The sequence below is a fragment of the Pararge aegeria genome, chromosome 3, assembly GCF_905163445.1.
Source record: "Pararge aegeria chromosome 3, ilParAegt1.1, whole genome shotgun sequence".
Lineage (NCBI taxonomy): Eukaryota > Metazoa > Arthropoda > Insecta > Lepidoptera > Nymphalidae > Pararge > Pararge aegeria.
This window is the reverse complement of record NC_053182.1, coordinates 19,635,580-19,663,546: the sequence shown is the minus strand read 5'-3', so window position 1 is coordinate 19,663,546 and position 27,967 is coordinate 19,635,580. Positions and strand designations below refer to the sequence as shown.

The 27,967-nt window shown below is 38.4% G+C and overlaps 1 protein-coding gene across 3 annotated transcripts in view; it reads right to left on the bottom strand.

Annotated features, from left to right (window-relative positions):
- Positions 1-27,766, bottom strand: part of LOC120636928 (dedicator of cytokinesis protein 7) — a 36,551-nt gene extending 8,785 nt beyond the window's left edge. The window contains exons 1-32 of one of the 3 annotated variants that reach the window (XM_039908497.1): positions 27,602-27,766; positions 27,404-27,476; positions 25,481-25,641; positions 24,030-24,243; positions 22,969-23,165; positions 22,607-22,648; positions 21,658-21,798; positions 20,975-21,254; positions 19,560-19,737; positions 18,801-18,985; positions 18,210-18,390; positions 17,549-17,703; positions 17,034-17,152; positions 16,462-16,615; positions 15,842-16,030; positions 15,233-15,336; positions 14,431-14,599; positions 13,526-13,658; positions 12,422-12,521; positions 11,054-11,203; positions 9,440-9,617; positions 8,024-8,238; positions 6,793-6,974; positions 6,009-6,085; positions 5,320-5,496; positions 4,618-4,744; positions 3,731-3,903; positions 3,016-3,150; positions 2,360-2,506; positions 1,750-1,908; positions 1,110-1,286; positions 6-179 (exon numbers count right to left, since the gene is read on the bottom strand). In XM_039908497.1, coding sequence (XP_039764431.1) covers positions 6-179; positions 1,110-1,286; positions 1,750-1,908; positions 2,360-2,506; positions 3,016-3,150; positions 3,731-3,903; positions 4,618-4,744; positions 5,320-5,496; positions 6,009-6,085; positions 6,793-6,974; positions 8,024-8,238; positions 9,440-9,617; positions 11,054-11,203; positions 12,422-12,521; positions 13,526-13,658; positions 14,431-14,599; positions 15,233-15,336; positions 15,842-16,030; positions 16,462-16,615; positions 17,034-17,152; positions 17,549-17,703; positions 18,210-18,390; positions 18,801-18,985; positions 19,560-19,737; positions 20,975-21,254; positions 21,658-21,798; positions 22,607-22,648; positions 22,969-23,165; positions 24,030-24,243; positions 25,481-25,641; positions 27,404-27,476; positions 27,602-27,636 — 4,881 coding nt within the window. In that variant the 5' untranslated portion in view covers positions 27,637-27,766. The remainder of the gene's footprint in view (positions 1-5; positions 180-1,109; positions 1,287-1,749; positions 1,909-2,359; positions 2,507-3,015; positions 3,151-3,730; positions 3,904-4,617; positions 4,745-5,319; positions 5,497-6,008; positions 6,086-6,792; positions 6,975-8,023; positions 8,239-9,439; positions 9,618-11,053; positions 11,204-12,421; positions 12,522-13,525; positions 13,659-14,430; positions 14,600-15,232; positions 15,337-15,841; positions 16,031-16,461; positions 16,616-17,033; positions 17,153-17,548; positions 17,704-18,209; positions 18,391-18,800; positions 18,986-19,559; positions 19,738-20,974; positions 21,255-21,657; positions 21,799-22,606; positions 22,649-22,968; positions 23,166-24,029; positions 24,244-25,480; positions 25,642-27,403; positions 27,477-27,601) is intronic. The other 2 variants (XM_039908498.1, XM_039908499.1) reach the window with 2 other exon arrangements.
- Between the last annotated feature and the right edge of the window lie 201 nt (positions 27,767-27,967).

The following is a 27,967-nucleotide window of genomic DNA, read 5'->3' as shown; positions in this document are numbered from 1 at the left end:
GTTACCTGCAACTCGTTGGCGGTGAGGTGGTGGTGCAGCGGGTCCGCGCAGCTCTCGTCGAGAGCGTTATGCGTTACCCTCTGCAGCAGGGCGGCGCCTCGGCCGCCGGACCGCAACTGTTCCGCCACGAGCGCGGCGCCGTGCACCAAGCACATGCCGGCCTCCAAGTGGTTCGACCGCTGGAATTAACAGCCCATGTTACTGCGATATACAACGTGGGAATGAAAACCGAAATATCACTTCACAGGCTCTAGAGGTACATTATTTACTGTCTCTGTGAAACCGAAACGCTAATACTATTTGAGTAAACGACTGCCATAGTATTTACTGAAAGGAATTAGATACAGCCCTACCATAACATGCAAAATTAAAATCATGTGACTCCTACACATGTCCTAATTATGTCGCGTAGCGTAGTTACTATGCGCGTGTCGGTCATTTATTTTCAATAGGGATGTCAAAGTACACGCTTAGAATCTTTTTTAATTAGTTTATATGGAAAAATAAATATTTAGCTTTTGTGATTTAATATTTTTACAGGATTTCATAAGGATTTCATAAGGAATACCTTATGAAATCTACTTATGCACCCTTTAACAGTATTTCGTAATTTGTAAAACGTGTCACACGTTGCATGCGTGTACACCGCAGCCCGGTAGACAATAATAATCTAGCTTTAGTACTAGACGGTTGTTTCTTTTGTCCACCATTTACCTACAGACATACATTCTGGCGACGAGGACTTTCCGAAGAGACCGATTATATCTTAATGCGACGAACTTCTAAGGCATATTTGGGTGTTTCGGACCAAAGTCGATTGGAGACTTCCTCAAAATCGATATAATCAAACATTATTTAAATTAATCCTTATCAAACCTATTACATACGACATTTAATGTTTTATTTCTGTCGAGTGGCATACGACACTTAGAAAGGAGTTCTAAATTGGGGCAGGTTTTGGTTTCGGTTACCACCAACCAGAAAAGAGTAACGTAACTATCTAACGTTCGGTACGACGTTTCGGGGATACTAATTCGGAGTTTTGGTTCAAGAGACTTCATGCGTTAACTTGTTCTAGAAAAAAAATGGGTTTTAAAGTACTCAAGTACCTCCATGTGTTTTTGAGCCATGTTACTGAGCCAAGTCAGTCTCAGGTCGGGACTGTGTTGGTAGCCGCGCGCTATGCGGTGCATGAGGTCTAGCAACATTTCGGGATCTTCCTGGAATTCCTTCATCTTGACTGTATCGCTCAGGATCATGTGGAGGTTGAACACGAGGTCTTTTACCTGCAGAGAGACGGTCTGTTCAGATGTGGAACTGAGAGCACAATAAATAGTTATAAGAACTAGTGCACATAAGAAGGATCGGTTGAATTAGTTTTATAGTCACATACTTGATTCAGGCTTTTCGAATGGGGAAATTTCAAATAATAGTCACGGTTAGCTAATTAGCTCCAAGAGCCATGTGATGACCCATCCAGTGTAAAGATAAATTGAATACGACTCATAAAAGTAAATAAATAGAATACATGGCGAATTTGGAATGGATTTTTAACGATGTAGAGAGAAAATTATATTTGGATGACCTTGAGCAAAGTTTTGAGGTTCATTCATAAAAAGACAGGGTAAATGAGAGATATCAATTAAAGATAAAAATTAGATGACCCTGCATCATTCGGACAATATTTATTTCCTTTCTAGATTACTCAATGAATTAGAATTCAAATCAAGAATAGATTAGCTACATCACCTGCTCAGGAAAGTTGGTGTCCTGCAAATCTTGGTCATGTTCGGCGTACATCAGGACTGTCTTTAGCGCCCGCCGAAGTGACTCTTCGCTGAAAGTGGTTGAGGTGCCAACCAGTGATGACAGTGACATGGTCACTTGCATCTTTACGCGGCTGAAGTTCTGCAAATGAAATATTTTATAAGATAACTAGATCGCTTATAAACTTCCTTACAGCGAGAAAAGATTTCTAAGCTCCTCAGTTATTATACAATACGATGATTTATGAATATTGATTTATATTAAAAAATAGAAATCAATTTGAAGAACTTTATTCGTTTGTTTATGAATAATTTAATCACGACATTTACACGTATAAATAAAATAATAGACGTTAATGTAATGGGCGGGGCTCATTGCTCGGTGAAACGATGGACGTTAGGGTCGCGAAAGTGCTAGAATGGCGACCTTGCACCAATCAACGCAGCGTTGGTCTTTGGGGGAAAGAGGTGGCAGATCAAACGAATCGTTAAGTGCACGATACAAGCCGCAAAGGACCGTGGACTTTGAAACCCTAAGAAAGTCCTTGTCCAGCAGTGGACATCGTTCGTAAATAGATTTTAAGATTACTCACGTTGCCAAGATGGTAATGGTGACGCATGAGTGCGTACAGTGCGGCGGCCGCGTGCGCGCGCGTGCTCGCACACAGCGCGGCGCAGTGCCGCAATAGCACCCGGCACGTACCAGGACCGGCCTCTTCTGAGCACCACGACCAACCCAGCTGCGAAATTATGCTCTTTGCTTATCACTATTGATTATTTACTTTTAAGTTTCTCGAAACTTATGAACGCAGATAAAATCGACTTAATTTTGTGTTCAAGGTCGGACCCAAAAGGTATGTTAAATTCAGGAAACGTAAGTCGTTTTGATTAAACTCAATGATCAATTACAAAATTCCCTGAAGTTGTTTTACGTAAGCATGTTCAAATCCGTGATTCGTAAGCAATTGTTATTCAAAATATGGTTATCATAAAAGTAAACGTAGACCATTGTTCTTTTTTTAATTCCGCTACAAGTTAAAGCTAGCAGTCGCCTACAATCAAATGAAACCTGCATACCTGAGTTCTCCATAATATTTATTAAAGGCGTGTGAATTCCGCAATTGGTCAGCATGGTTGACTACAACCGATATACCCTTTCTCATTCTGAGAATTTTCGAAGATTCTGCTCACCCATGCCCTTTAGTTTGTTGTTAGCGACAATGATGATCAGAATTTTTTTGGCACATACCTTGAGGATCAACGCACGAACTGAAGCGAACATGTGTTGCAGCACAGTAGCGCTTTGGTTCCGTTGCAGTGCACGCAACAAAACGGCCAGGGCTCCGCTACAGGCTTGTTGCCCTCCTTCTAATCCACTGCACGACTGTAAGTTTAACAGTTTATAAAAAAACACCACATCTTTAGATGTTAAAATAATGTCAATATAATTAGTTTAAGATACAAATCTTTATATTATATTGAACCTAGTGCTTAAAAATAGAAGCATTCGTATAAGCTATGTGTTGATTATTTATGCAAATTCTTCAAAGTCAATTTAGAAAAAAAAGATGCAAAACGAGTGACTCGCATTTAACCAAGCATCATGCATAAACCAAGCTAGGTAGGTTTTGATTGCGAGGAAATGAAAAATAAAGTTTTTGTGAGTAAATATCTATTAAATGTAAATGGAAGAAATGAAGTTCGATCGATTTTTAATTTTTGATCGATCGATTTTTAACACTTGTTTATTTTGTATTAATAATTAGAGCATATTTGATAAAAATTATTTTTCGCAATATAGAATTAATATAATTTGTTAATATCAGATTCTCTTGCGCAAATGCCTGAAAAACAGTTTTAGACAGTGCACTGTCCAAGATGTACAATTTAGATCATAATCACTTAAAGCTTTCCATCCAGTAGTGGAATAGTAAAAAAATAAAAATTTGGCGGTGATATCGTACCTGTACGATAGTCTCAATAGCGTGCAGCAACGTAAGAGCGACTTCGGCCGCCAGTGCGGCGGACAGAGCGGGTTGCGGCCGTGCGGGCGACGCGGGCCGCGACCGCGACGCGCCGCGCACCCATTCCTTGCGCCACCGATCGCGCCCCGCGCCTCCGCGACCGCTTGACCCGCCTAGAAATAGTAATGTCTCGAACACCACGACCTCGACCCGTCAGGATCTATTTAGGGTTTTTTCCTGGCACAATCCTCAAATTATCCACAAATGTCAAAGTATCAATTCTAGGAAGGTGCTGGATTGCTGTGAATCCGACATACAGGACCAACGCATCGATATTGAGACAGCTTGAAATTACTAAAAGGCTATCAACTTGTCTTCAGAGAATTCTCAAGTACTTCTTCCAGAAGAGATGGAGACAATCTTGAAAGGATAATGATCGCTGGCAAAGTGGAAGGAAAGAGACCTCGAGAACGTAGCCCGATGCGTTGGTCGGATCAAATTCGCACTGCTCTCGATACCAAAGTGCATATAGCTTTACATCTTGCTAAAAGCAGAGTAAAATGGCGCGACTTCGTCCGAAAGCTTGTAAGTGGAAGGGTTCACGACCCACAGCAATAACGAACACGACTTAGAGAGAGATCAATTCTAAGAGCTTGATTGTAGCCTTTAGGTTGGAGTAACAAGATTAATCTGATCGTGGATAGCCCACTGCTAAAAGATACATTGGCTTTCTAGCTAATCCGTCGCATTCACAAAGCAAATAATCCAAATAAATTTGAAACGAAATAACCTTTTAGTGTTTTTGTACTTCTTCAAGTTTTATATACTTTTAACTGTATATGCAAAAAGCTTAGTTACTGTGTAAATAGCGTTACGTGTATGTTTACCTTTGCGTCGCATAATAAAGTCAGAACGGGCGGAACCCTGTCCCAAGATGACGTCCTCTAATTTTGCTTTGATATCTGTTGTTTTGCGGACATTTTGTTGTGCGCACTTCAGTATTTCTTTGCGGCCCTGAAAATATCCCAAAGTTAAGGCCTAATTCGCTTGAATATCTACTAAACTTAACCAAAAACGACAACACTGCATCTATGTGTGAAAACTAAACAAAGGGAATGTTGTGGATAAGATTTCTGTACATCCTATCCACAACATTTCCCTCGTTTATTTTATTATATTTGAATGAGAAATATATAAATATTGCCAATATTTGCCAAAATTTATCAGATTCTAAATTACACTTCGCACTACATTTTGTTATAAATTTGTGAATGAGATAAACATATACAAATAAATAATGGTGAATAAAAGCCAATTTTTTTTTTTATTTGTCAAAATATAAGTTTTAGAGGGTAATCAAGGAAATGAGATAAAAGCCATATTTTCTTTCTCAGTGTGTTAAGTGAGTTACAGTTAAACAAAATGAAGTTTGTTGTTTCTCGATCTCGATACAACGGCTGAATAAAATTTTGCAAACCTGTAAATTCTGGACAAAGATTTATAACATAAAAGGTACGTCAAATTTATCCACGTAAATTTTTTCAGAACCATGGTAAAGCAGAAATCGTATGCGGATGTAGTTTACTCACCTTATACTCCTGACATTTGAAGCAAAGGTCGATCAGTGCTAGCAAACAATGCAACCTTGCTGGCGGCAGTTCCGCCACGGCGGCGGCCAACGCACCGCGGTCGCTCCATTTCAGCAGCCAGACCAAACACATTAGCAGGTTCCGACTCGTTTCACTATTGAATGGGGGTCGGCCGTTCTATCGACAAATGGTCAAGTTTAACCTTGAGATCATAAAAGTAACATAAAACGAGACTTTATTAATCCATACTAACAGCGTGCATGGGGCGTTTGACGTTGGTAGGCACTAATTAAGCAGGCAGATCATATAAAAGCATCAGGTAACCTATTCACGGTTTTACAGTTTATCCGATCCTGTCAAAATTTTGGATAGAAATAACTTAAATCGTAGATTCGGAATAGATGTAGAGTACTTTTAGCTCGGGGAAACTTACAGTTCCCGCAAGATTTAAGAATAATTTAAAACAACGCGTTCTGCGTTGCTGGCCATAGCAATATTCTTAACTGGAGTTCCACTAAGCCTTATACCATGTCTTCTAGTAGTGTATTTTTTTCTATTTCTCTTTGGGTTAATCTACGTTGATGGAAACCACTCGCTAAGCTGGTCTTAGTAAACCAAGCATTCAGATATGACACTCATGAGTAATAGAAATAGTCTTAACCTTAACCATAATAATTTCAGACACTAACCTGTTTAAAGTCTTCGGGTGAAGGTGGCGCGTACATACTTCCAAATTGACTCATTTCGCCATCTAGTTGGAGTGTTTCTGTAAAATTACTTACTTAGAAATAATAATAATTTTGATACATCAGTCTTGGAAATTTCTAAGAGACCATTTAACAAGGAGCGCAATAATAGCTTTCACGAATTAGAAATGCCCGTGTGCTGGACAAGTCATTGAGCCAATCCTTTGAAGGGCCACCTTTTAGTCAGACATCATTTTTTTACGACAATACACACATCGCCATCTAGCCCCAAAGTAAGCGTAGCGTGTGTAATGGGTACCAAGCTGACTGTTGAATATTTTTATGAATAATATACATAAATACTTATAATATACAGGTAAACAACCAGACACTAAACAACATTCATGTTCATCACACAAACATTACCCACTGCGCCACTCGGCCATCCAAATGAATGTACTAAAGATTTAACTTAAAACAACGAATAGGTAAATAAATAAATAAATAATAAATATACTACGACAAGACACACATCGCCATCTAGCCCCAAAGTAAGCGTAGCTTGTGTTATGGGTACTAAGATGACTGATGAATATTTTTATGAATAATATACATAAATACTTAGAATATACATATAAACACCTAGACGCTGAAACAATGCATGCTCATCACACAAACATTTTCCAGTAGTGGGAATCGAACCCACGGCCTTGGACTCAGAAACCAGGGTCGCTGCAAACTGCGCCAATCGGCCGTCACATACATTTTCAATTTAATAGTCAAATACCTTTTCCACTATCAAATCCTCGATACAGCTGTGGCTGAGCGTCCATAACGATTCCAAGAAGGGGCATGTAAAGGGCGGCCACCCTCGCTTTTACATCCGGTTGGGAGAGACGAGGGTCTGCGTCGTGAGCGGTGAGTAAAGACAGTACTGCGTTAACCGCTGCGCATTGCAGCACTGGGCTCCTAGACAAGAAAGGGAAATCGTAGGAGTCGTCTGATCCGCACCGTAAAGGCCCGCAGGATGATTACGTATCCCGCGACAGGCATGCGACAGGCGTAAATCTTGCAATCACTGCTGTCAAACGTCACTTTTGTTTATTTATTGTATGGAAACGTGACGTTTGACAGTAGTGATTGCAAGATTTACGCCTGCCGCATTGCTGTCGCGAGATACGTAATCACCCTGTCGTAATGCCCTCCCATCTTCCGTCTTTCCCGATACCTATAATCTGGGTACCTTCAAATCAAGAGTGAATACGTGTGATTGCAGTCAAGCACTTGACTTTATAATTAAAAAGAACGTGTACCGTACTACTATCGTTATACAATGTGTAAAAAAAACCGAAATTTTACTTCGCATGCTCAGAGGTACATTATTTACTTTCTGAGACTTATCTGTGAAACCGATACGCTGATAGTTTTTTGAGTAAACAACTGCCATAGTTTTTACCGACAGAAATCAGATACAACCCTAACATCACATGCAAAATTAAAAACAAGTGATTGAACTATGCGTGTGTCGGTCTTTTATCTACAATAGGGTTGTCGTAAATAAAAACTTAGAATGTTCTGAATCATGTTGTATGGAAAAATAAATATGCTTCTTTTGATTTACATGGTGATTTCATATGAAATACCTTTATGCATCCTTCAATAGTATTTCGTGATTCGGTTACACGTTGTATATCGTAAAACAGCATTATTTTGGTATTGTTGTTATTTTTTTTCACAATTATAATCTTTTTTTATAGGACGGCAAAATAGGCCATTACGATAAGTCCGGTTTGTCTCGTCGCACAAGAATCTGCGCGCCAGCGAAAAAAAAAACAGTACAATTGAAGGGACCTTGTATTGGACCTAATGCGAAGAAAATAAACTCAAGGTCCTTTATAGTCTATAATTTTGGGAAATTAAAAGCTGATATTTAGAAATGTACGAATGTGAATTTTAAAAACGATTTATTTGATGCTTCAATATTAGTCGTGTACATTTTTCTTTTTGTCTTTACATACTGCAGTTCGAGAGCAGCGGTGAGATCGGCCAGCAGTAGCCCGGCCAGGTAATGTCGGGAGCGGTACTCCCCGGACAGCGACACGGCCTTGCGTCGGCCGTCTTCGGAGCCCCCGGACCTCGCCGATGGGGCCGGGGACACCGCCCCGGGAGCCCCGCCCGGCAGGCACAGCGAGACATAGTGTTCGTGAGAACATATGATACGGAGAAACGATAGCTGCAAATAGATATCAATTTTAAATTCTATCGACAATGTCAAGTCTAATTTTAGTCGCCATATGTCCGACTAGTATATAATATAGTATAATATAGTAGAAACCCTTCCGAGGTTTGCCAAATGTTTTCTATATATTGGATAGAAGCAGGCGTTACTTTGCCGCATTCCATGACATACTATGAATTTCGATTCGACACCATACAGATTCTTCTGATTTTCGCGGACTAAAGCAACTTAAGCTTAATTTTCATAGTATAAAATTGTGCTGTTTTGTCTTTTACGGTTGTACAGTTCTGAGGCCCCAACGTCTATCAGTTTTCTAAGCAGTTTGTGTCGTATCTTGGCGAATTTATATCGCAATTCTGGCTATCGATTACTCTAGTTATTCTACGGATTTCCTCATTAATGATTACGTACATAAACTACAATCTTAGCTCTCTACATCACACGATAAGTGGTTTCGATGTTTCTTATACTACGCAATACAGTTATAAACTACGTTTCAGAACTATATACAACGTGTAACGGAATTACGAAATAATATTGAAGTATGCATATATATACTTCATAAGGAATCAATCACCCTGTAAGGATATTAAATTAAAAGGAGCACATTTATGTTTCCATACAAACGAATACAAAATATTTTAAGTGTTTACTTATGACAACCCTATTGAAGATAAGAGACCGACACGCGCATAGTACCTACGCTCCGCGACGCGTACCTAATAAAGTGAAAGTCACTTGATTTTAATTTTGCACGTGATGTTAGGGCTGTGTCTGATTTCTTTCAGTAAAACCTATGTCAGTGGTTTACTCAAAAACTCTTAGGTTTTCAGCTTTACAGATAAGTCTCAGAGACAGTACATAATATACCTCTTAAGCCTGTGAAGTATTATTTCGGTTCTCATTTACACGTTGTGTATCCTTGGCATCACGGACTGATTGAAAACTTTGGTGTTCAGTTACGGCGAAGGTTATGGTTTTCAATATACCTCACATTTGGAGTGAGTTAAAATGTAAAACGTAAATTGTTGATGTTGGAAAAAAGCAACTGCTGAGTTTCTTGCCGGCTTCTTCTCGGTAGAATCTGCCTTCCGAACCGGTGGTAGAGTCACTACAAACAGACAGGGTTGACGTTTCAAAAGTGCTTATATTAGGCCTACTTGAAATAAATGTTTTTTTTTTTTTTTGAACCTACCTTATAATGTACGAGGGGTACGGCGTCCGGTAGGGAGGCAATCTTGGCGCACATCTGCTTGTGGTAGCCGCGGACGAGGTTGAAGACATATCCACGGTCCACAATACTCAGCAAGTCGAATAGGAAGAAGGCTAGGCTGTTGTTCAAACTTTGGGTTAGGCGACTGTTCTTGCCGTATCTGAATAAAATACGAATATTAATTATTAACTAATCTTTATTGTTTGAATGGTCCTTATAAAGCTGTCATGTATCTATGTATTAAATTTATAATTAACTCGTACTATTCAGACAGCTTCTGAAGCGGTGATAGTACAGAGGGTAGAGCACGCGCACCTCTAACTTTTCTAAGTTATGTTCGTTTCAAGCAATTAACTTTGCTACAACGCTTAAGGAAAACATCACGAGGAAACCTGCATGCCTGAGAGTTCTCCATAATGTTCTCAAAGGTGTGTGGAGTCCACCAATCCGCACTGGGCCAGCGTGGTGGACTACAGCCTTAACCTCTTTTCATTGTGGGAGGAGAACCGTGCCCTGTAGTGATGGTGATGATTATTTAGAAAAAGGGCGATGGAATTAAATAGCGTGGAGGCAAGAGAAATTCTATTATCATTGTCATAAGTCATATTGTATCAACATATGTATTCGACTCATATCCTTCTGCGCTGTTTTAAATTTGTGAATTTGGACACACTTTGAAAAATTAATAATGACTGTTTAAAAGTTACTTTGTAATTTTTAAGCGCAATCTGCTGCTATTTTTGAAGTGGGACAAAACTAACAAAAAGTGAAACTAGCGAGCGGGTACACAAATCAATCCTATATCATAAATCACTAGAATGTGCGGTGACAAAGACAAATGTTGAGACACAGAACTTTATTCAATTGATTTCGAGATGGGGACAAAACTAACAAAGAGTGAAACAAGCAAGCGGCTATACAAAGTAAATAAATAAATAAATATATTGAATGCGCGGTGACAAAGACAAATGTTGAGGCACAGAAATTTATTTCATTGATTTCGAGGTGGGGGCCAAACCTAACAAAAAGTGAAACAAGCGAGCAGGTACACAAATCAATCTTTTATTATAAATTACTAGAATGTGCGGTGACAAATTAAAATGTTGAGCCATAGAACTTTATTTCATTGATTTCGAGGTGGGGACAATACTAACAAAAAGTGAAACAAGCGGGCGGCTATACAAAGTAGCCCAATAACATAACTTCCTAGAATGTGTTGAGGCACAGAACTTTATTTCATTGATTTGAAATGGGGACAAAACTAACAAAAAGTGAAACAAGCGAGCGGCTATACAAAGTAACTCTATTTCATAAATAATAAGAATGTGCGGTGACATTTGAGGCACAGAACTTTATTTAATCTATGAGGCCTTTAATAGATTTTTCTGATTTTCTGTTAATATGTCCCAGATAATTTTACTTGTTCGAAGTTGTGCAATGGCGATACGGATACAGGTACGTTATTATAAATTTTCGGAGTCGCTCCTCATACATTGAGGGTGAACATCAAGGAGGTTTTATGTGTAGGAATCTATTAAAAATCTAGATTTCGGAATAACAATGTTTTTCATAAACAAAACATAAGGTATACTATACTTGGAAATTATTTCTGCCGTGACGTTGTTAACAAGGGTGCTGAGGTCATCCGTAAACTGGTCGGGGAAGCGAGCTTTGCGAGGCGCTTCGTGTGCCCCGCTCCAGTATAGGTACTCCACCATAGATTTGATCATTAATTCGAATAAGGCCCTGGAAACAAAATCGATCTTTTCTTATAACAGCTTGCGAAGGGTGTTGTAAACAGCGGGCGTTCGAGGAAATGTTCTCACTCTCTCATAACTTTTATAATGTTTTGTGTAATTTTTTTTATTCATTTGTATTTGCCCTGTCGTATTAACAAGATGTAAAAGTAATGTTAGTTTTACTGCCAATTATTTAGACTCTGCCTTCTCTTACGAGTATGTTATACATTGAAAATAATGCATGAGACACTTTCCTTCACCACGATACCATGTTACGGTGGGTTTAAGAAATATTTCGAAAGTCACCTTATACGGTAGATTTTAGGTTTATCAAATAGTTTTTTCGCGATATGGAGTAGGCTGGAACATTCCTTGAAAGCTTCTAGGAATGTTGGGTCGAAATCTGTTCAGTCTTTCCCGCGTTAAAAAATTGTAGGTTAAATATCTCCATGCAAAATCTTCTAAGTGTCTTAGAAAGTCTTTTTGAAATTGGTTCAATCATTTTTGTTTTTATTTTTTGCTATGATTGTAGCGGGCTAATCTGTTACGAGGCTAGCGATAAGGGTAAACTTTTACCCGTAAGGTTTCTATACGGCACCGTATGGGAATGCTAAATTGGCGGTCACGTAGGGTGATATCTAGGCGGGGCCGAAGCCTTTACAAGACCGGACCAGAGAAAATTCAGAAATTATAAATTTCAAAATTGCCCCAATTCAGAAATTATAAATTACAAAATTGGCCCGCCCGGTATAAAACTCCGGACCCGACTTATAAGATGAGATCTCACAAGTGCGTCATTCCGCAAACCTATTCTGTAGGATTGTGGAGGCGGTAAGTTCTGTATACCTTTTTTTAAGCTCCTAAAAGTTGATCTTTGACTGCAATAACACTCTTTTAGTAAATGAGTGGCAATACCGTATCGCAAAATTCGTCGAAATATTCCATCTTTCACGTCTAAACTTAATAAAAAAATTAATAGAGATAAAAATAGAATGTTGGTCATTCTTTAAAAGAAGAACCTCGAAAGAATCATGTGAAAAAAGTTTCACTCAAAAGTTTCACACCATGTAGGTTTTATTTCATTTCAAAATATCAACTAATATAACAATGATAATGATAATGCTTTAACTCTAAAATATTAAATTCATACTCCTAATCGGTTTCTAGTATGCATCGAACGCTAAATCGTGAGGTAGACAAATGGCTGATAGATATTATATGTTACCAAGAATTCTGCATGGCCAAGTCTCTGGTGGCGCCGCTTGCTACGACCCACTGCAGCGCCAATTCTTCGTGTAGGATCTTGCATGAGCCGTCCATCAGAACTGTGACAAGCATTACCCTAATTTATTTCCTACATTAACTGAAATTTATCAAAACAGGAAGGGCAGGCCATACCCTCAGTATAAACTTTGGGTACCAGCAAAAAGGTTAGCTGTCTTTTCAAACAATTCATTTTGTTTGGCTATTACTTTGTACAAAATACTTTCGGACTGTTAAAAAAAATCTACCACTAATAAAATTCAAGCGAGCAATTTTTGAAACTCTCAACAAAAACAACTATTATAGTGTTAAAAATACCGTAGTGACAGTAATATACGTACTTAGTTGCATAACAACATTTGTAATTATATTAATTGTCTAATTAATATAAAATGACATTATTACTTATTTCTGATTATTGTATTTTTATTTTTTAAATCTTTAAATTGTGATGTAAATTTTATTTTATTTGTTATTTTTAAACATTTTCACTGTCTGTGACGTCCGATTGTGAAGGGACCGTTTTATTAAATGTTTACTTGTTATGTACCCACAATTTGGCAAATAAATAAATATTATTAAGAATAAATAAATACACTATGACAGTACACACATCGCCATCTAGCCCCAAAGTAAGCGTTGCTTGTGTTATGGGTACTAAGATGACTGATGAATATTTTTATGAATAACTAGCTGTTCCGGCGAACTTCGCACCGCAGATTTTTTTTTTCGATTAATTTTATATTTTAATACTTATTATTCTTCTATTCCGGTCTAAGAGGAATCCAAAAAATCAAATATCATAAAAATTGGTCCACCCGTTCTTGAGTTATAAATGGTGTAACTAACACAACTTTCTTTTATATATATAAGATATACATAAATACTTATAAAGTATAGATGAACACTCAGACACTGAAATGGAAGCTGGAACGGCATTCCAGATCCTAGCGGTGCGAATCAGAAACTAGGATGCAAAGCGCACGTAGGGGATGCAGATCCTTACGGTGATCCTCGTGGTTCGATGGTAAAAAGGATGACACAAATTAAGCTCGGCATAACTTACCAGAAGGTGGAAGTGGTAGGCCAATATCTCTATCAGAGAGCGAGGGTCTTGGGATGCGGCACTGGTATTGAATGTAGCTGGTGATGAGCCCGCTACGTCCGTGCGCGTCGCAAGTGGCACCGTCGTTCATATTCTACGGAACATATCATTAGCGAGTTATGTATTGCTCATCATCTTTCACGCAGCAACATTTATTAATTTATCATCATCATTTCAACCCATTTCCGGCCCACAACAGGGCACGGGACACCTTCCACCACGCTGGCCCAGTGCGGATTGGTGGACTTCACACACCGCGTTACAGATTACCTGAAAATGTTTTCCTTTCGTTCATTTTCTATAGTGCTCTCATAGGTTGTTAGGTGATGGTGATAACTGCATTCGTTAACTTAAAACTAAAGTTAGGAGGGTTCCAAACCTGGTCTAACAAGTGCTCGCAACAAACTTAGCCAGGTTTTTTTTGTTATCACCATCCCCCAGTCGAGTTAATGTTTAGTTATGAAGTTAAATCAATTCATACCAAAGCTTTTTTATCATACATGTAAGCTTACGTTTTATATAAACTTTGAACTTATTGAGAGACATCTATATTTGATCCTCCCTTTTTTTATGCAGCCTAGTAACTACACTACAAGTTTATTTTTACTTCTAATATTTGTTACAGTCATATTTTTATGAACATAAATAAAATTTTCATACATCTATTGATTCCGCGTTACTGATAGCTGAGTGACGCAGTGGCGTGCACTTCATACATACACAAAAGCACTGGCTACCCTGGAATATTTATAAAGCTCGTATAGGAGGAGGATTTATCATTTTGATGCCATATTCCTACTTTGTGCCTACCCCAGTCGAAAACCTTGTGGACGCCACTGAAGCGATGACATTCCGTAACAACTTACAGTGATATCAGTGAAGAGATGCGCAAGGCACGTGAACACGTCCTGCGCGATGTTGAGCGTGACGCCGGCGAGTGCGGGCGGCGCCACCAGTAGCTGGAGCAACTTGTCCGCAACCACGGGCAGGTAACGCGCCAAAGCTTCCACGTTCGCGGTCGGCAGTTCCGATATACTGGTGACAAGGGGGCAGAACTTGACTAACCGCACCATTTTAAGAAGTAATCATTGAAACACCAAACACATGGTCTACATACACAGCTAGCATTTTCATCAAACATAAAGACAGACAGACAGACACACACACACACACACACGGCAGGCGGCAGAACTAAGCCTGTTCGATAAATTATTAACATGAGGGCTCCATTGAAGTTTAGCATCTAACGTTATTCCTATAAAAACTGCCGTATCCACCAGATTCAATTCCCCATTATTAAGTAGTAAAGTGGTTTTTACATGTTTAACATTTGGTAATGTGAATTCTATGCATTTGGTTTTTTTTTCCATTTAGAACCAAATTATTGGCTTCGAACCACTGTACTACTGAAGCGAGAGAGTTGTTTATCTCGTCAAAATGTAATTCACGTCTATTAATTTTAAACATAAGTGATGTATTATCAGCAAACAACACCATCCCGTGATTATCCTTAGCAAGGTTACGAAGGTCATTAATATAAATAAGGAATAGAAAAGGTCCTAAAATAGACCCATGTGGAACACCAATTTTCTCAACCGACCCATTTGACCGCTTTCCATTCACGTCAAGTCATGCAGGTAAAAATATAATGAGTTACAAAATACATACCTAGCTCTCAGTTCAGTTTCCATGTTGGCGAGGCCGATTCTCGGCGGAATGTTCCCCTCTTGCACCGCCTCGCATGCCATCACGAATCTCTCGATATAACCATCCTGGATAATTATAAAACATGCGGAATTCGTTTAATTTAGGGTTCCGTGCCTCATAATGAAGAAACAGAATCCTAAGACTGAGAAGCTATAATAATATTGAAAAGGATAAGCGACATAAATTGTATTTTGTTTTGTTACATAACTTCATCCAAAGTGCATAACTTCCTTAATATTTACTACAGAGTGTAAAACTTTTTCTCGTGCCATGTGCGAGTAACATACATATAATTCCACTACAAGTTAACCCTTGCCTGCGAACTCATGTGACGATAAGTGATGATGCAGTCTAAGATGCTAACAGGCTAATCGCCTAATTGGTTTTTTTCGGGTCGTAAGGTGGTAGCAACCCGTCTGGCAAGGGCGGGCGTCCCTCATTAAATATATATAAATATATATTATATGTCGGCCGTGGCTACCACCACTTTATATATTTATGTAAATAAAATCAAATCCCACATAATTTGTCCAGGGAAGTGATAAAAAAAAGCTGACTGTAATTGCTTACTTGGGGATGCACGGTAGTGTAGGCGTCCAGGGTGATGTTAAATATCGGTTTGTGGTTGTCTATCCACCTCGTCCCGGGTAACAGCACCTCCGGGAAGATGTAGGAGTAGTTCGCCGGCGGCTCTTCCTGCATAACGGGCAGGTTGAACTCGCCGCAGGTCAGCTTGCCGTTACGGCACAGAGGGAGCCACTGGGGACAAAGAGTTAGCCTTCTAGTAGAAGAAGAAGTAGTTCTTCTTAAGAAGTATGCCTTCAGTATAGATATTTCAGATAAAACCGATAATATCCGATTTGATGCAGACGAAGTTGCGCGGGTCAGCTAGCATTTCATATAGGTGTCTTTATGCAGTGTGTATGAAAAAAATAGCCAACTTATAAAAATCTCACTTGCCAAATTCTTTAATAATTAAGAATAGAAAAGAATAGATAAACTTGATTGCAACACAATAGGAAAAACACAGGGCAAACAGCAATAGTACTTAGTGCTAGGGTGCAAAGACGGCCTTATCACTAAAAGTGGTAAAAAGGTCGAACGTGGATGGTGCAAGGAATAAAATAAACTTATACATACTAAATTAACATAATAACTACAAAACAAGAAAAAAATTAGGTTCGCTTTACCGAGTATCCCAGCGTAGTCTCGACACTTTTCTCCTGCTCGGGAGCCACGGGCTTGCGTTGGCACGACACGTGGAGGAATGTGAACAGCAGGTGGTGCTGGTCGCCGAGATCCGCTGGCAGCTTCAGTTTGATCTCATCGTATAAAGATGGATTTCTGCAATAAACCAAATACAATTAACAGCGAAAAAGCCTCTAAACGTAATTGCTATTAATTGATTGATTTTTAAGGGCTACAAGTAGCCTTTATAAATCTCTGTCGTTTTACCTATAACTATTCCAAAAATTAAGTGGATTAGTTTCGTGGTTAGGGTGCGAAGGAAGGACACAAAAACAAACAGACTTTCGAATTTATAATGTTAAGTTCGGAATACAGATGTTTTCTGTAATCCGAACAGTTATATATATCAGTTTAATAATAAGTTTGATATAAGTTTCTCAAAAGTTTAATTTTAAAAAATATCTAAAGGCTATCAACGTTTCCGCAACGCAAAAGTAAATATATCAACTCTACGAAACAATTTGAAATGCACCTAGCTGCAGAGAGTAACAAAAAGTTTAAACCACAGCCTCACTTATTATGATACAGCACAGTAGTGTAAGCCTCCGTACTGAACTCTGGACAAGAGCTTCGTCCAAATATCGCGGGCAGAGCTGCGGATTGCTCTTCACCGGCCATCAGTTGAACTCTCACCTAGACAAACAGAAAGATGCTGTACAGAACAAACTATCAGGCAGAAAAATAAATCTCTATATAAAAGTAGGGTACTTCAGTATAAGATTTGTAAACTTAATTCTGCTTATAATTTTTGACTTGTAGAATTATGGCTGTTAAACTCTTGCATGTCTTACATTGATTACACATTTATGATACTTTTAACTATCAAATGCAATTCAGTTCAGACATTACCGAAAAATGCTCGAGTAATTTATCAGCTTCATTCAAAATAGCACCGCATTCGAGTTTTATTTATACAACTTTATACTTTAGGAGATAAGAATACGGTCCTATTTTCAATGGAGCGTGTAAATGCTCCGTAATTTTTTGAAATGTCTATACTGATCCTTATTTACATCTATATATACTTACAGTAATGTTCCTAGCTGAGGCGGTACGGGACGCATACGCCGATAGGTTGAGTTCGCGCACGTTCAGGAACAACAGGTTTCGATACTGTACGTGCGGCAGTGCGGGCGCTACTAGAGGAAATGGCAGAATTTCCTTACACGGACGCACGTTCTCTTCTATAACAGACCAAAGACACAAATATTGCACACATTTTTCTTTTTGCAGATATTATATATATATATATATAGGGAAGATTTAATATATAATTTTATATTAAATCTAAAGGCCTGATTATATTTATTTAAAAACAAACAACAAAGTTTATTTTGAAATACGCAGGTTTTCAAAATAAACTTTGTTGTTCATCGACGTAGACTTTTTGAAGCATTTAAGTTTGACCAAAATTTTGCTACAACTCATTATGATAGGAACGCATTACGAAGTCATATATAATGATATATTCTATGAAAAAAGAAATAGATAATAAACCAACATATAGGTAAATGGCGATTTTAGTACAAAAGCAAAATACATTAGGCTAGCTAGCAGAGGCCATGATAAGGAGTAGTAATTATATAAAAAAGAAGGAATAGGAACAAGAAATCCTCAAACGGTGTATGTGTCAATATAACTCAGAGTGTGTTTCGCTATATTTGTGAGAGAAAGAGAAAAATCATTTTACCACTAAAAGGCGCAAGCTTAGCCAGCTCCGGTGTGAGTCCGTTCTTGATCTCATCGGGACAAGGCGAGACTTCGATCTTCAGTGTTCCAGGAATGCATTTAAGTTTTTTGGGCGCTGAACTAGGTCGTTTGATCTCAGCGAGGAATTTGTAGAGGTCTTCATCTCGGAGTTTGTCTGTCTCCTGTTTTTATGTAAATCACCGAAACATTTAGTGATATTATATATATAGATTACAAATATTTAAATTAACTTCTAGATGATCTGACACATAAAACTTAATTATTTTAACCTTTTAAATTTTCGTGAAATCGTCAAAGGTCTGATCATTTAACAATAAAATTAACATAATAAAAGGTCGACCTTTCCTTACGCTTTAGGAGTCCTTTTTAACAGCTATTTGCAGTAAGTGTGAGTGATGATAAAACGAAGGAGACTTAATAAATAAATGTCATAACTGAGACGCCGCTGAGTTTTCAGAACGCCTTAAATGTTAAGTGACTGTTTTACCTGTTTGTCCCAAAACCACCAGTTAAACTTTAAGATGCCCTCAAGTAAAGGCTAAAACTTTTTCCAGAATTCAAGGGTACTTACTTGCTTAAAGAAGCTGGTAACAGTGATAACGATAGGTTTAAAGTTGTCCAGATGGGTCACCACATCGTCCGCATGAGGCGTGGCCGTGGCCCGCCTCTCTATGGAACCTTTGCGTGTCAAAGAACCGCCTACTTCTCCCGCACGACGGCGTAATTGTTCTAGACTACTGGATGACGCTTTGCGATCTAGGAAAACGATTAAAGTGATTCTTTTAAATGATTATTGAGCGCAACAAATAAGCTATATAAAAAGTTAAGTTTTGTTTTATTAGGCTCACGGGTTATAAAAACTATTCAGAATTTTAAGAATTGCTAAATTAAATTTATCTTTAAAACAAGCTTGAAAAATTACTACTAACATAAAGAACCCATAAACTATAATAATGTATTGAAACGCCGAAGATTCTTTTTGTAATTTGAGTCCAAGAGCATTGGAATTGCTCCATCTAAAATAGGTATTCGAAATAGGTGTGGTACATTGTTTATAATTGTTATGGACGTTGTTTCGTGTTCAAATTTCAAAGGTTGTTCAGTGGGTTTTGAAAATTTTCTTTTTTATTTACTTTTGTAACTTTTTCAACTCACTTCATATACTGGAAAATATCAATAAAGATATACAGCTTAAGAGTTGTAATGCTTGCGTTAACTAGTCGGTTTATAATTTCTAAGGAAGGTCAAAGTTTGTTTTGAATTTTCACGCTGGTGAAACAGCAGAGTCACCTAGATACAATAGTGTTACGTATATATGTAAAAGTCTCACCAAGACTGTTAGTATTAGATGTGGATGCAGGCGGGTCCTGCGGTTGCGCGTCGCGCTCCAGACTATTGGAGCCGCTGAGGATGTTCAGCAGCGACACGGCACTCCACGCTAGAGGCATCCGGTACCGACCCAGGCGAGAACAAGCCGCCTGAGCACCCGCACGCACTTTTTCGCGATTCTAGATACAAAATTATTATTGAACTATTGAAACTTTTTAATTGTTCTGTTTGTTTGATATATAGTAAGGTGAGCGGTCTCTATAAAGTTGGGGAAGGTCGTCGGATATTAAAAACAGTTTCTCTGAGAGACTTCGGCCAAGTTGGTCAATTCCCAGAGAGATTTTTCAACTACACGGGAGATATTGTATTGCACAAGTATGTGCGCAAACACAGGTGCACTCGACAGCAGCTTCGACACGACCGAAAAGAGATCGGGCACCAAAACGACAGCTTTGCGTGCTTTCTGAGGCTCGTACTAAGAATTTCTTAAAAGCAAAACCGAAAACAGGACGATTTGGGTGTTTCTTATGATTTGCAGCCGAAGAAAATAATAATGATAATATAAATATACTACGACAATACACACATCGCCATCTAGTCCCAAAGTAAGCGAAGCTTGTGTTATGGGTACTAAGATAACTGACGAATAATTTTATGAATAATATACATAAATAATCTTAATATATATAAATCTCCTGTCACGATGTTTGTCCGCGATGGACTCCTAAACTACTTAACCGTATTTAAATTAAATTGGCACACTGTGAGTAGTCTGGTCCAACTTAAGAGATAGGATAACTTAGATCTTTAATTATAGTCGCAATTTTATTTTATTGCAAATTATTTGGCTATAATTAATTGACAGTCACATGTTATATATATATATATATATATATAAATACTACTATATATATCATTTAAGGCTTAGCGATACTGAATACTTTAAAAACAAAATCAAACGCAGACGAAGTCGCGGGCAACAGCTAGTTATAATATATAGACACACCCAGACACTGAAAAACATTCATATTCATCACACAAACATTGTCCAGTTGTGGGAATCGAACCCACGGCTTTGGACTCGGAAAGCAGGATGCGCCCCACTGCACCAATCGGCCGACAAATATGCTCACCACTATACCGAAGAAGCAGATAAACTACCGGATATCAAAAAGACACAAGAAAAACTCACAATCAATATTATTTTCTAGATTTTTTTTAAAATAATAGCGACCAGTTATTATGCATCAGTGTGCGAAGCGAAAAGAGTGCAATGGTCTTAAACACGCCATTCCATACCGCACATTCGGCGCGAAATCATCAAGCTGGGGAAACTAACTTATAACTAATATACATATCCGATACATGCCCCGAGCACGTCTACGGATGTTATATGTATAGCTGAAGAACACTTACCTTGTCATCCTTAATGTAAGGCTCGACGCACTCATTGACGTCACCCTGCAGAACCTTCTCGACCCTGACCACCAGAAATACGTCCGGGGAAGGGTTCAGTATATCGAACACGGCACTCCGACTCAACGTGGACAGATCGGCATGGGGAATGTGAGTCGAGAGCATCTGTCTCGTACATTCCGAGTTCAGGTTGAAATAGAAGTTTTCCGAGAGCTTTTTCTTTTCTTTAGCATCGTAAAGGGCCATCGAGGCGAAGAGTGGCTCGACATCCAGTTCTAATCTGTGAAGGGCATTGTAATCTTTTTTGTTTTATTCCAATTGTCGAATGGTTATTATGAGCGCAATCGTAGACACGCTTTCGAGCATCAAAATAGTAACTCTGTAACGATATACGGTTCTAATCTTGCAAAAATTTGGGCATTTAAACAAAGATGATAAATTCTATTATACGAGTACATAACGTTGTGCGCATCACTCATGAACGCAGACTAACATATGGTCTCAAGATGCTGGAGTGGCGACCCCGCACCGAAAAATGTAGCGTTGGTAAACCCCCCATTTACTAGGTGGACATTAAGCAAGACGCAGGAGGTCGCTAGATGTAAACTCAAAAAAACTGTGGAGTGTGGATAGAAGAAATCCATCTGATTGATTTTTGGGTAAAAAATTAGTTTAACACTTACTTGACCTGATGACATTGGACCATAATTCTGTGGCCCATGAGTTCGCATGGCATTTCGGCTGCCAAGCGCCGCTCAACCGCTTCTTCCTCGTCCAAGTACGGTGCATAGAGCCCTAACAAATCTGCTTGACGATTCTCCAGGCTGCAAACGATTTCTTATTTAAGACAGAATTCCAAGCCGAAAAGAAAGACTGAGGTTTTAAATTGTTTTGGCTTATGTGTTACTGAATCCTCGAAGTTTCTGGGTCAGAGAGATTTAACAGAAATATGTAGTAACATCAACAACTGAAACAAAAGTGGAATTAATTGTCTCCTTCTTTTGGCGGCAGGTAAAATGCAAACATGGTCAAATAGACAGGACAGACAGGCGGACATACAGATAAACAACAAACCTATGACGAACCTCCAAATGTATAGATATAATAACAATAACATAATGAAAAAATCGTAAGGAATCCTAAGTGTTCTCCATAACGTTCTCAAAAGTGTGTGAAGTTTACCATTCCGAACATGTCCTGCGCGTTGGCCTCAAACCCTTTTCATTCTGAGAGGAGATTCATGCTCTTTAGTGGGCCCATAATAGGTTTATAATGATGATCCAACCGCTTGATCAGGCACGAATTCATTTTAAAGGGGAAAAAGAGTGAAAATTTATAGTTAAATGTTTTATTGAATTTCTAAAGATCATCACCAAAAAATAGGACCAAAACATACATTTTTTGTTGTTGAAAAATAATTATCAAAACCAGTTTAAATATGGAGCAACATAGACAAAACATGTCACGCGTCGAATGACCTTGAAACATAGACAACAACAGGAGACAGGCAGTACAAAGACGCAATAACACAGTGAACTCTCAAAATAGGTTTATCCTGGAACTTAACTAATAAAGGGTGTTAGAGGGATCGACAAAGACAAATGCTATGAGGTAAGAAATTTAGTATCTTACGCAAAATTTGCATCACTTGCTCCAAATAAACAGAAATCTTTTCTGAAAAAAAAAGAAACACGATTTTAAATGCCTGTCTTTCAAGCAACGTGAACCATAGTGAGCAAGACAATTTTCATTCTTCAATCCAGGTCTTGTGACTTAACTGTGTTAGCACAAATCAGTGGTAACTTATAATGCAGCCAAAGATGGTAGCAGGTTGAGCTGTTACCTGTCAATCCCCCAGTATGACAGGTTTCTACGCTGCATCATACTAAAACGACGTGCCACAATAACTTGGAGGCACGTCGAATTTCTAATTGACGTCATTCGCATTTTTATGACTGCAAAATTTGAAAGCAACTTTACTGGCAGAACAATACCGTTTAGCTTCATTAGTAGCGTCGACCTGGTCGGGAGGTTTCTTCTCGAAAACATCGGGAAGCAGAGGATCAGATGAAGAACTTCGAAGGTCCAGGCTGGCCCAGGATCCTCGCGGGGTGAGAGTCTCGTTACATGATGACGATGAGGATATAGACGCCACTGACTGACGACCGCTTGACGGTTGAGATTCACTGAACTGAATAGAAAATTATGATTTTATAAAAACTTAGTAAACCTAAGTTTATTTTATTAGAAAAAAGGAGATTGTCTGTACCAGATTTAGTTTTGGTCTCGTTAAAAATTGGTCTGGTTAGGCCCGTAATAATAAGTTAATCTATGTAATCTCTATAATCAGTTAATCTATGCTTGCTGTCATATCTCGCAAAACAATAACGATTGTAAAATTAATGTTGTTAAAGAGCAATTACTGAGGGTCCTACCAACTGCTTCTCAGCCACGTGCGTTTCGAACCGGTCGTTGAGCCATTACTAACAGCCAGATTTGACGTTTCACAAGTTTCAAAGTTATATTAGGAATATTTGAAATAAATAAATTGAATGAATTTGAAATGGTTAGCAAACTCAAATTTTAGTAGTAGTCTAAACTTTTTGTGACAGAATTCGTCAGAGGAAGTCATACCGCCATACTTATTGCTGGCAACGGCGCCAAGCAACGTTGCTGCTACGGGAAGGCGCAGTAGCTGGTGTAATTACATGCTTAACACCAACGCCTCAGGTTGAAGGAACACAGGACGGTACTTTGTAGAATGTTATCATTGCGTGTCCAGCGAAGTGTCGCAATATTTATAGGCGTTTTTTCCACATACCACATGCTTAGACCGCGTCAATTATTGCGTTTAAAAAAATCTTATCGAAGATTCAATTTTTTTTTTGTTAACGAGGGCGAAAACACACACCCGACTTCTAAACATCTTTCAAGATTCTATTAGGGCGCGGACGGGTTATGTGGGATCTATACCCACTAAAATCCACTTGCAAGCCAGTACATATTAGGAGGCTCCAGGATCTTCTAGCAACGCGCCGCGGCAATGAAGACTCACCTGAGCCTGTGAAGCCAGCTCCTCCATAGAAGTGGAATGTTCCGCGTCAATCTCATAGTGCTGTAGCGGAGCAGCGAGCAGCTTCTCGAGCCGTTCGGCGAGCCGCTCGCGACCGCTCGCCGAGCCAGAGTGCGTGCGGTATTTGTACTCCACTACAGTATAATCTGACGTGTAGCAACTTATGCAGTCGCGGACGAACATCGGTGCTTTCATCCTAATGAAAACAAGAGTACTATCGTAAAAAAAACTGCTATCTTTTTTTTGTATTCATTCAATCAATCTCCATTCATTCATAAACAAAAAGTGTGTAATGTACACTACAAAAGAACATAGAACTGAAAATTAATTACAACACAAGGTATACAACAAAGTAACAAATCGCTACATAGCGATCTCGTCTAGGCAACTAATGGCGTAAAATTGAGAAATATCTTTTTTTGATTTTCTGAAAATTATGAACGTCAACTAAACAAATTTAGGCATTTAGGCATCCCCAAGAGATAATAGTAAAGGAGTTTTAAAAAGATTAAAGGAGTTCTTGGCCTTGCTGTAGGATACAGCTATAGTCTTGCCAGACTAGATTTTTTTTATAATATCTTGCAATCTTTCCTCCTATGAGCAGATGTATTGTATGATATATAATTTGTTTTATAGCAATTTCTTTTTAGAATTAGTCATATCAAGAATAGACTGGATTACTATTTAATAAATTAAACTGATGCTGGGCTTGTTGCTGTGTTGGCAATTAAATTAAGTGTTGTGAGGATTGAATCCACACAATGCATTTAAAGAGGTAAATGTACATCACATGAGCATGGGACGTGTTTAGAATGCACTCTAAACTCTGCACTAATCAATCAGGGTCAAAAGACAAAAGAAAGTAGGAGAGAATGTATGTTCTGGTCCTTCCTTCCCCTTTCTATATCGATTGCGTGATTAACTTCTTCTCCTTCTTTGTCTTGACCCAAAGTATCAGAGGCTCGACCATCTATTACGAGGTGTACAATCATATTGCATTTTATATTTATCTTAAGACATTTTTTTACATTATAAAACAGTGTGACACCTTAAGAGTGTAATCATCAACATTGAAGTTACAAGAGAGAGATTTATAGATAGGGATTATTTTTGTTTTATTTTCTGCCTAGTCTGTAGGCATGGTCGTATTCGTCTTTCTTTGACGTGACCTTGAGACAAACAGTATGGACCCTTTAGGAAGAGCGGCATAAACATTGTGGATACTGTGTCTTACCCGGCTAAGTTTGTTGTGGGCTCTTCTTAGACCAGGGCGCGTTTGGAACCCTCGTAGCTTTTAAGTTGGAGAACGAAGTGATCACCATCCCCTTACAATTATGTAAACATAGGTATGAACGCTTCATAAGTGCCTGTGATAGGCCTACATGAATAAAGAAATTTTGAATTCGAATTTGATATCTGAAGTATAATCTTACAGATCCTCCTGGGGCAGCACGTGTCCCCGGGTGCGGATGCGGCGCGGCACAGTCAGCAGCTCGATGTCGCTGGCGGGGTACGCGAGCGGGTCCCGCTCCCCCATCAGACGGTCGCATACCTCCTCGTAGTCTGGCGGCTCGATCATATCGGAGAGTGATATCTACGAACAAAATTAAATTACACTAATTGAACTTATCATACCTTCCTCAGCCTATTTGCATTGCAACAATGCTGCTTTGTGGCACAAATAAGCAAGAGTGGATAATTTTTCTTGGCAGAGTGGTCGTGGTCATCATGAAGCGTCTTTGACGGCAGATGTCACACGCCCCACACTTCTCTCGGCTGGCCGAAAGCCTGGTGCTAGGGCCACCCACAGCAGACTTAATCTGATCGGTCCATCGCATGGGTGACCTTCCTCGACCTCTAGTGCCCTCCACATTGCCCTGCACGACAAGACGCTCTATGGAGTCACTCTCACGCCGGGAGCCCATAACCAAATATCTAATAACTTTTCGAAGCTCATAATTTGTGGAACGTGGCAGATATAGATCTATATAACCTTAACATTTTTAAAAGATGGCAAAGAGCAAAAAGAAAAAAAAGAAGGCGTATTTTGCGCTATCTCTTTGCTTATAATTATTATGATAATAATTTATTCACAAGAATGTAGGTACATAGAGTTTTTATAATATTAAATAGAATCCAGTACATTCTACCAGTTGCTGTATTAATATTTCACAATATCAAAAATGTACTGTCTTAATATTAACAAACAAACAAATTAACGAAAAATAATAACAATATGTAATTATAATTTGCATGCCATATATTCGCAGTACCAGCCTGGATTAAGTAAATTGCATTGTCGATTTTTATGCTTGTCTGTGGAATATCGAAATTACTGCTACTTATTTAGCTCACTTGGCAACCTGAGCGGCCTGCTAAGCTTCCAGAGTGAACTTGGCTGTGTGGCCAGTGGAACTACCTACAATGGAAGGTTCTGGCCGACCCGGTACGGAGACAAACCCCAACAAGGGGAAAGAAGAAGAAGCTAATTTGAGTATTTTTGTTATTTAACAAGATGTAATAATAAATAAATAATTATATAAACAGACAGCAGGGTCACTTACACTAATGAGATGGAACTACATCATTTATGGATAACTTTAGCACAAATGAATGAAAGATGACATTAAACATTATAAAAGATATGATATAGAGGAGAGAGAGGTTCTGATATTAAAGATGCATAAACTAAGCCTTACAGGCAAGAAGTAAGAATCTTTTAAACATGCATTTATAAGGAAAACAACATAAGACAAATATCAGTTCTACATAGTGAAGTTAGTCATAATACTTATAAATATTAATAAGCGAGAAGTAATGTGTAAAAATATTCCACTCATTTGAAAAGTTGTCTAAAAAATTTAATGGAATAAATTATATATAATAAATAACATCACACTTTAGGCAGTGTGGTTCAACTCATGTTTAATTCTTCAGCTTAAACAGCCTCAAAAGTATGCAGTTTAATAGCAGTTAGCACATTGTGCTTATTAACTTTTGTTAAAAGTAGGGCAATAAGGAATCACATATCATGTTTTGTTGTACTCCTCATGTTAAACTTGCAGTGTCTCTTATTTTTTGTGTCAATAAAAGTTAATAACAAGGAGGGAGTGACACTTATCTTATTCGAAAGGTACCATACTATTGCAGTGTATCAATAATATATATTTGTGGCATGGAAAATAGAGTAAAACGTAACTTGCAAGTGATTTTGCCATACAACAAAACTATAACCAATTTAATGGAAGCACTATTAACATTACTTAACAGACACAAGAATTATTGGTCTTTCGACTATCCGTAATACCGAAATTTATATTAATATTCATGCAAAGCTGTTAACAGTCACCACTTACAGAAGAAGAGCACCCAGACAGAGTCCCAGCCTTCGACTGGCTAGCATACACTTTACGAGCATCCCCCGCATTCCTATAAATAGTTAAAAATCAATCTTCCAGCTTATTTATACGTCCACCCATCGATCATGCATGAATAAACAGCAAATGAGTGAACTTATAAACCCAACTCCCAAGATGGATTAAATATTCATTTACCCGGAACAATTGAGGTATTTTCGTCCGAGAGTCATCTAATATTAGATCAAAGGTTCACCGCTTTGCGTTAAAGGTTAACAATTGTATAGTTTTTCTCAGATTATTTTAGAAAAACGTCCAATTTGTTTACGCAAAACACAAACAGCCACAAGCGATCGTTTGACGAATGACAAATCGTTGACACAGACAAATAGACCACTTCATTCTTAACTTTGACAATGACATTAACAGCTGTCACCAGTTTTTTTCTGTTTCCTCGGAGGCAAAGGAAAACGGTATTCAGCATTGAATACAAAGACGATACAAAATTACAAACACTAACTAAAATCACCAGTTATTATAAATTTTCGGAATCCGTCACAGCGG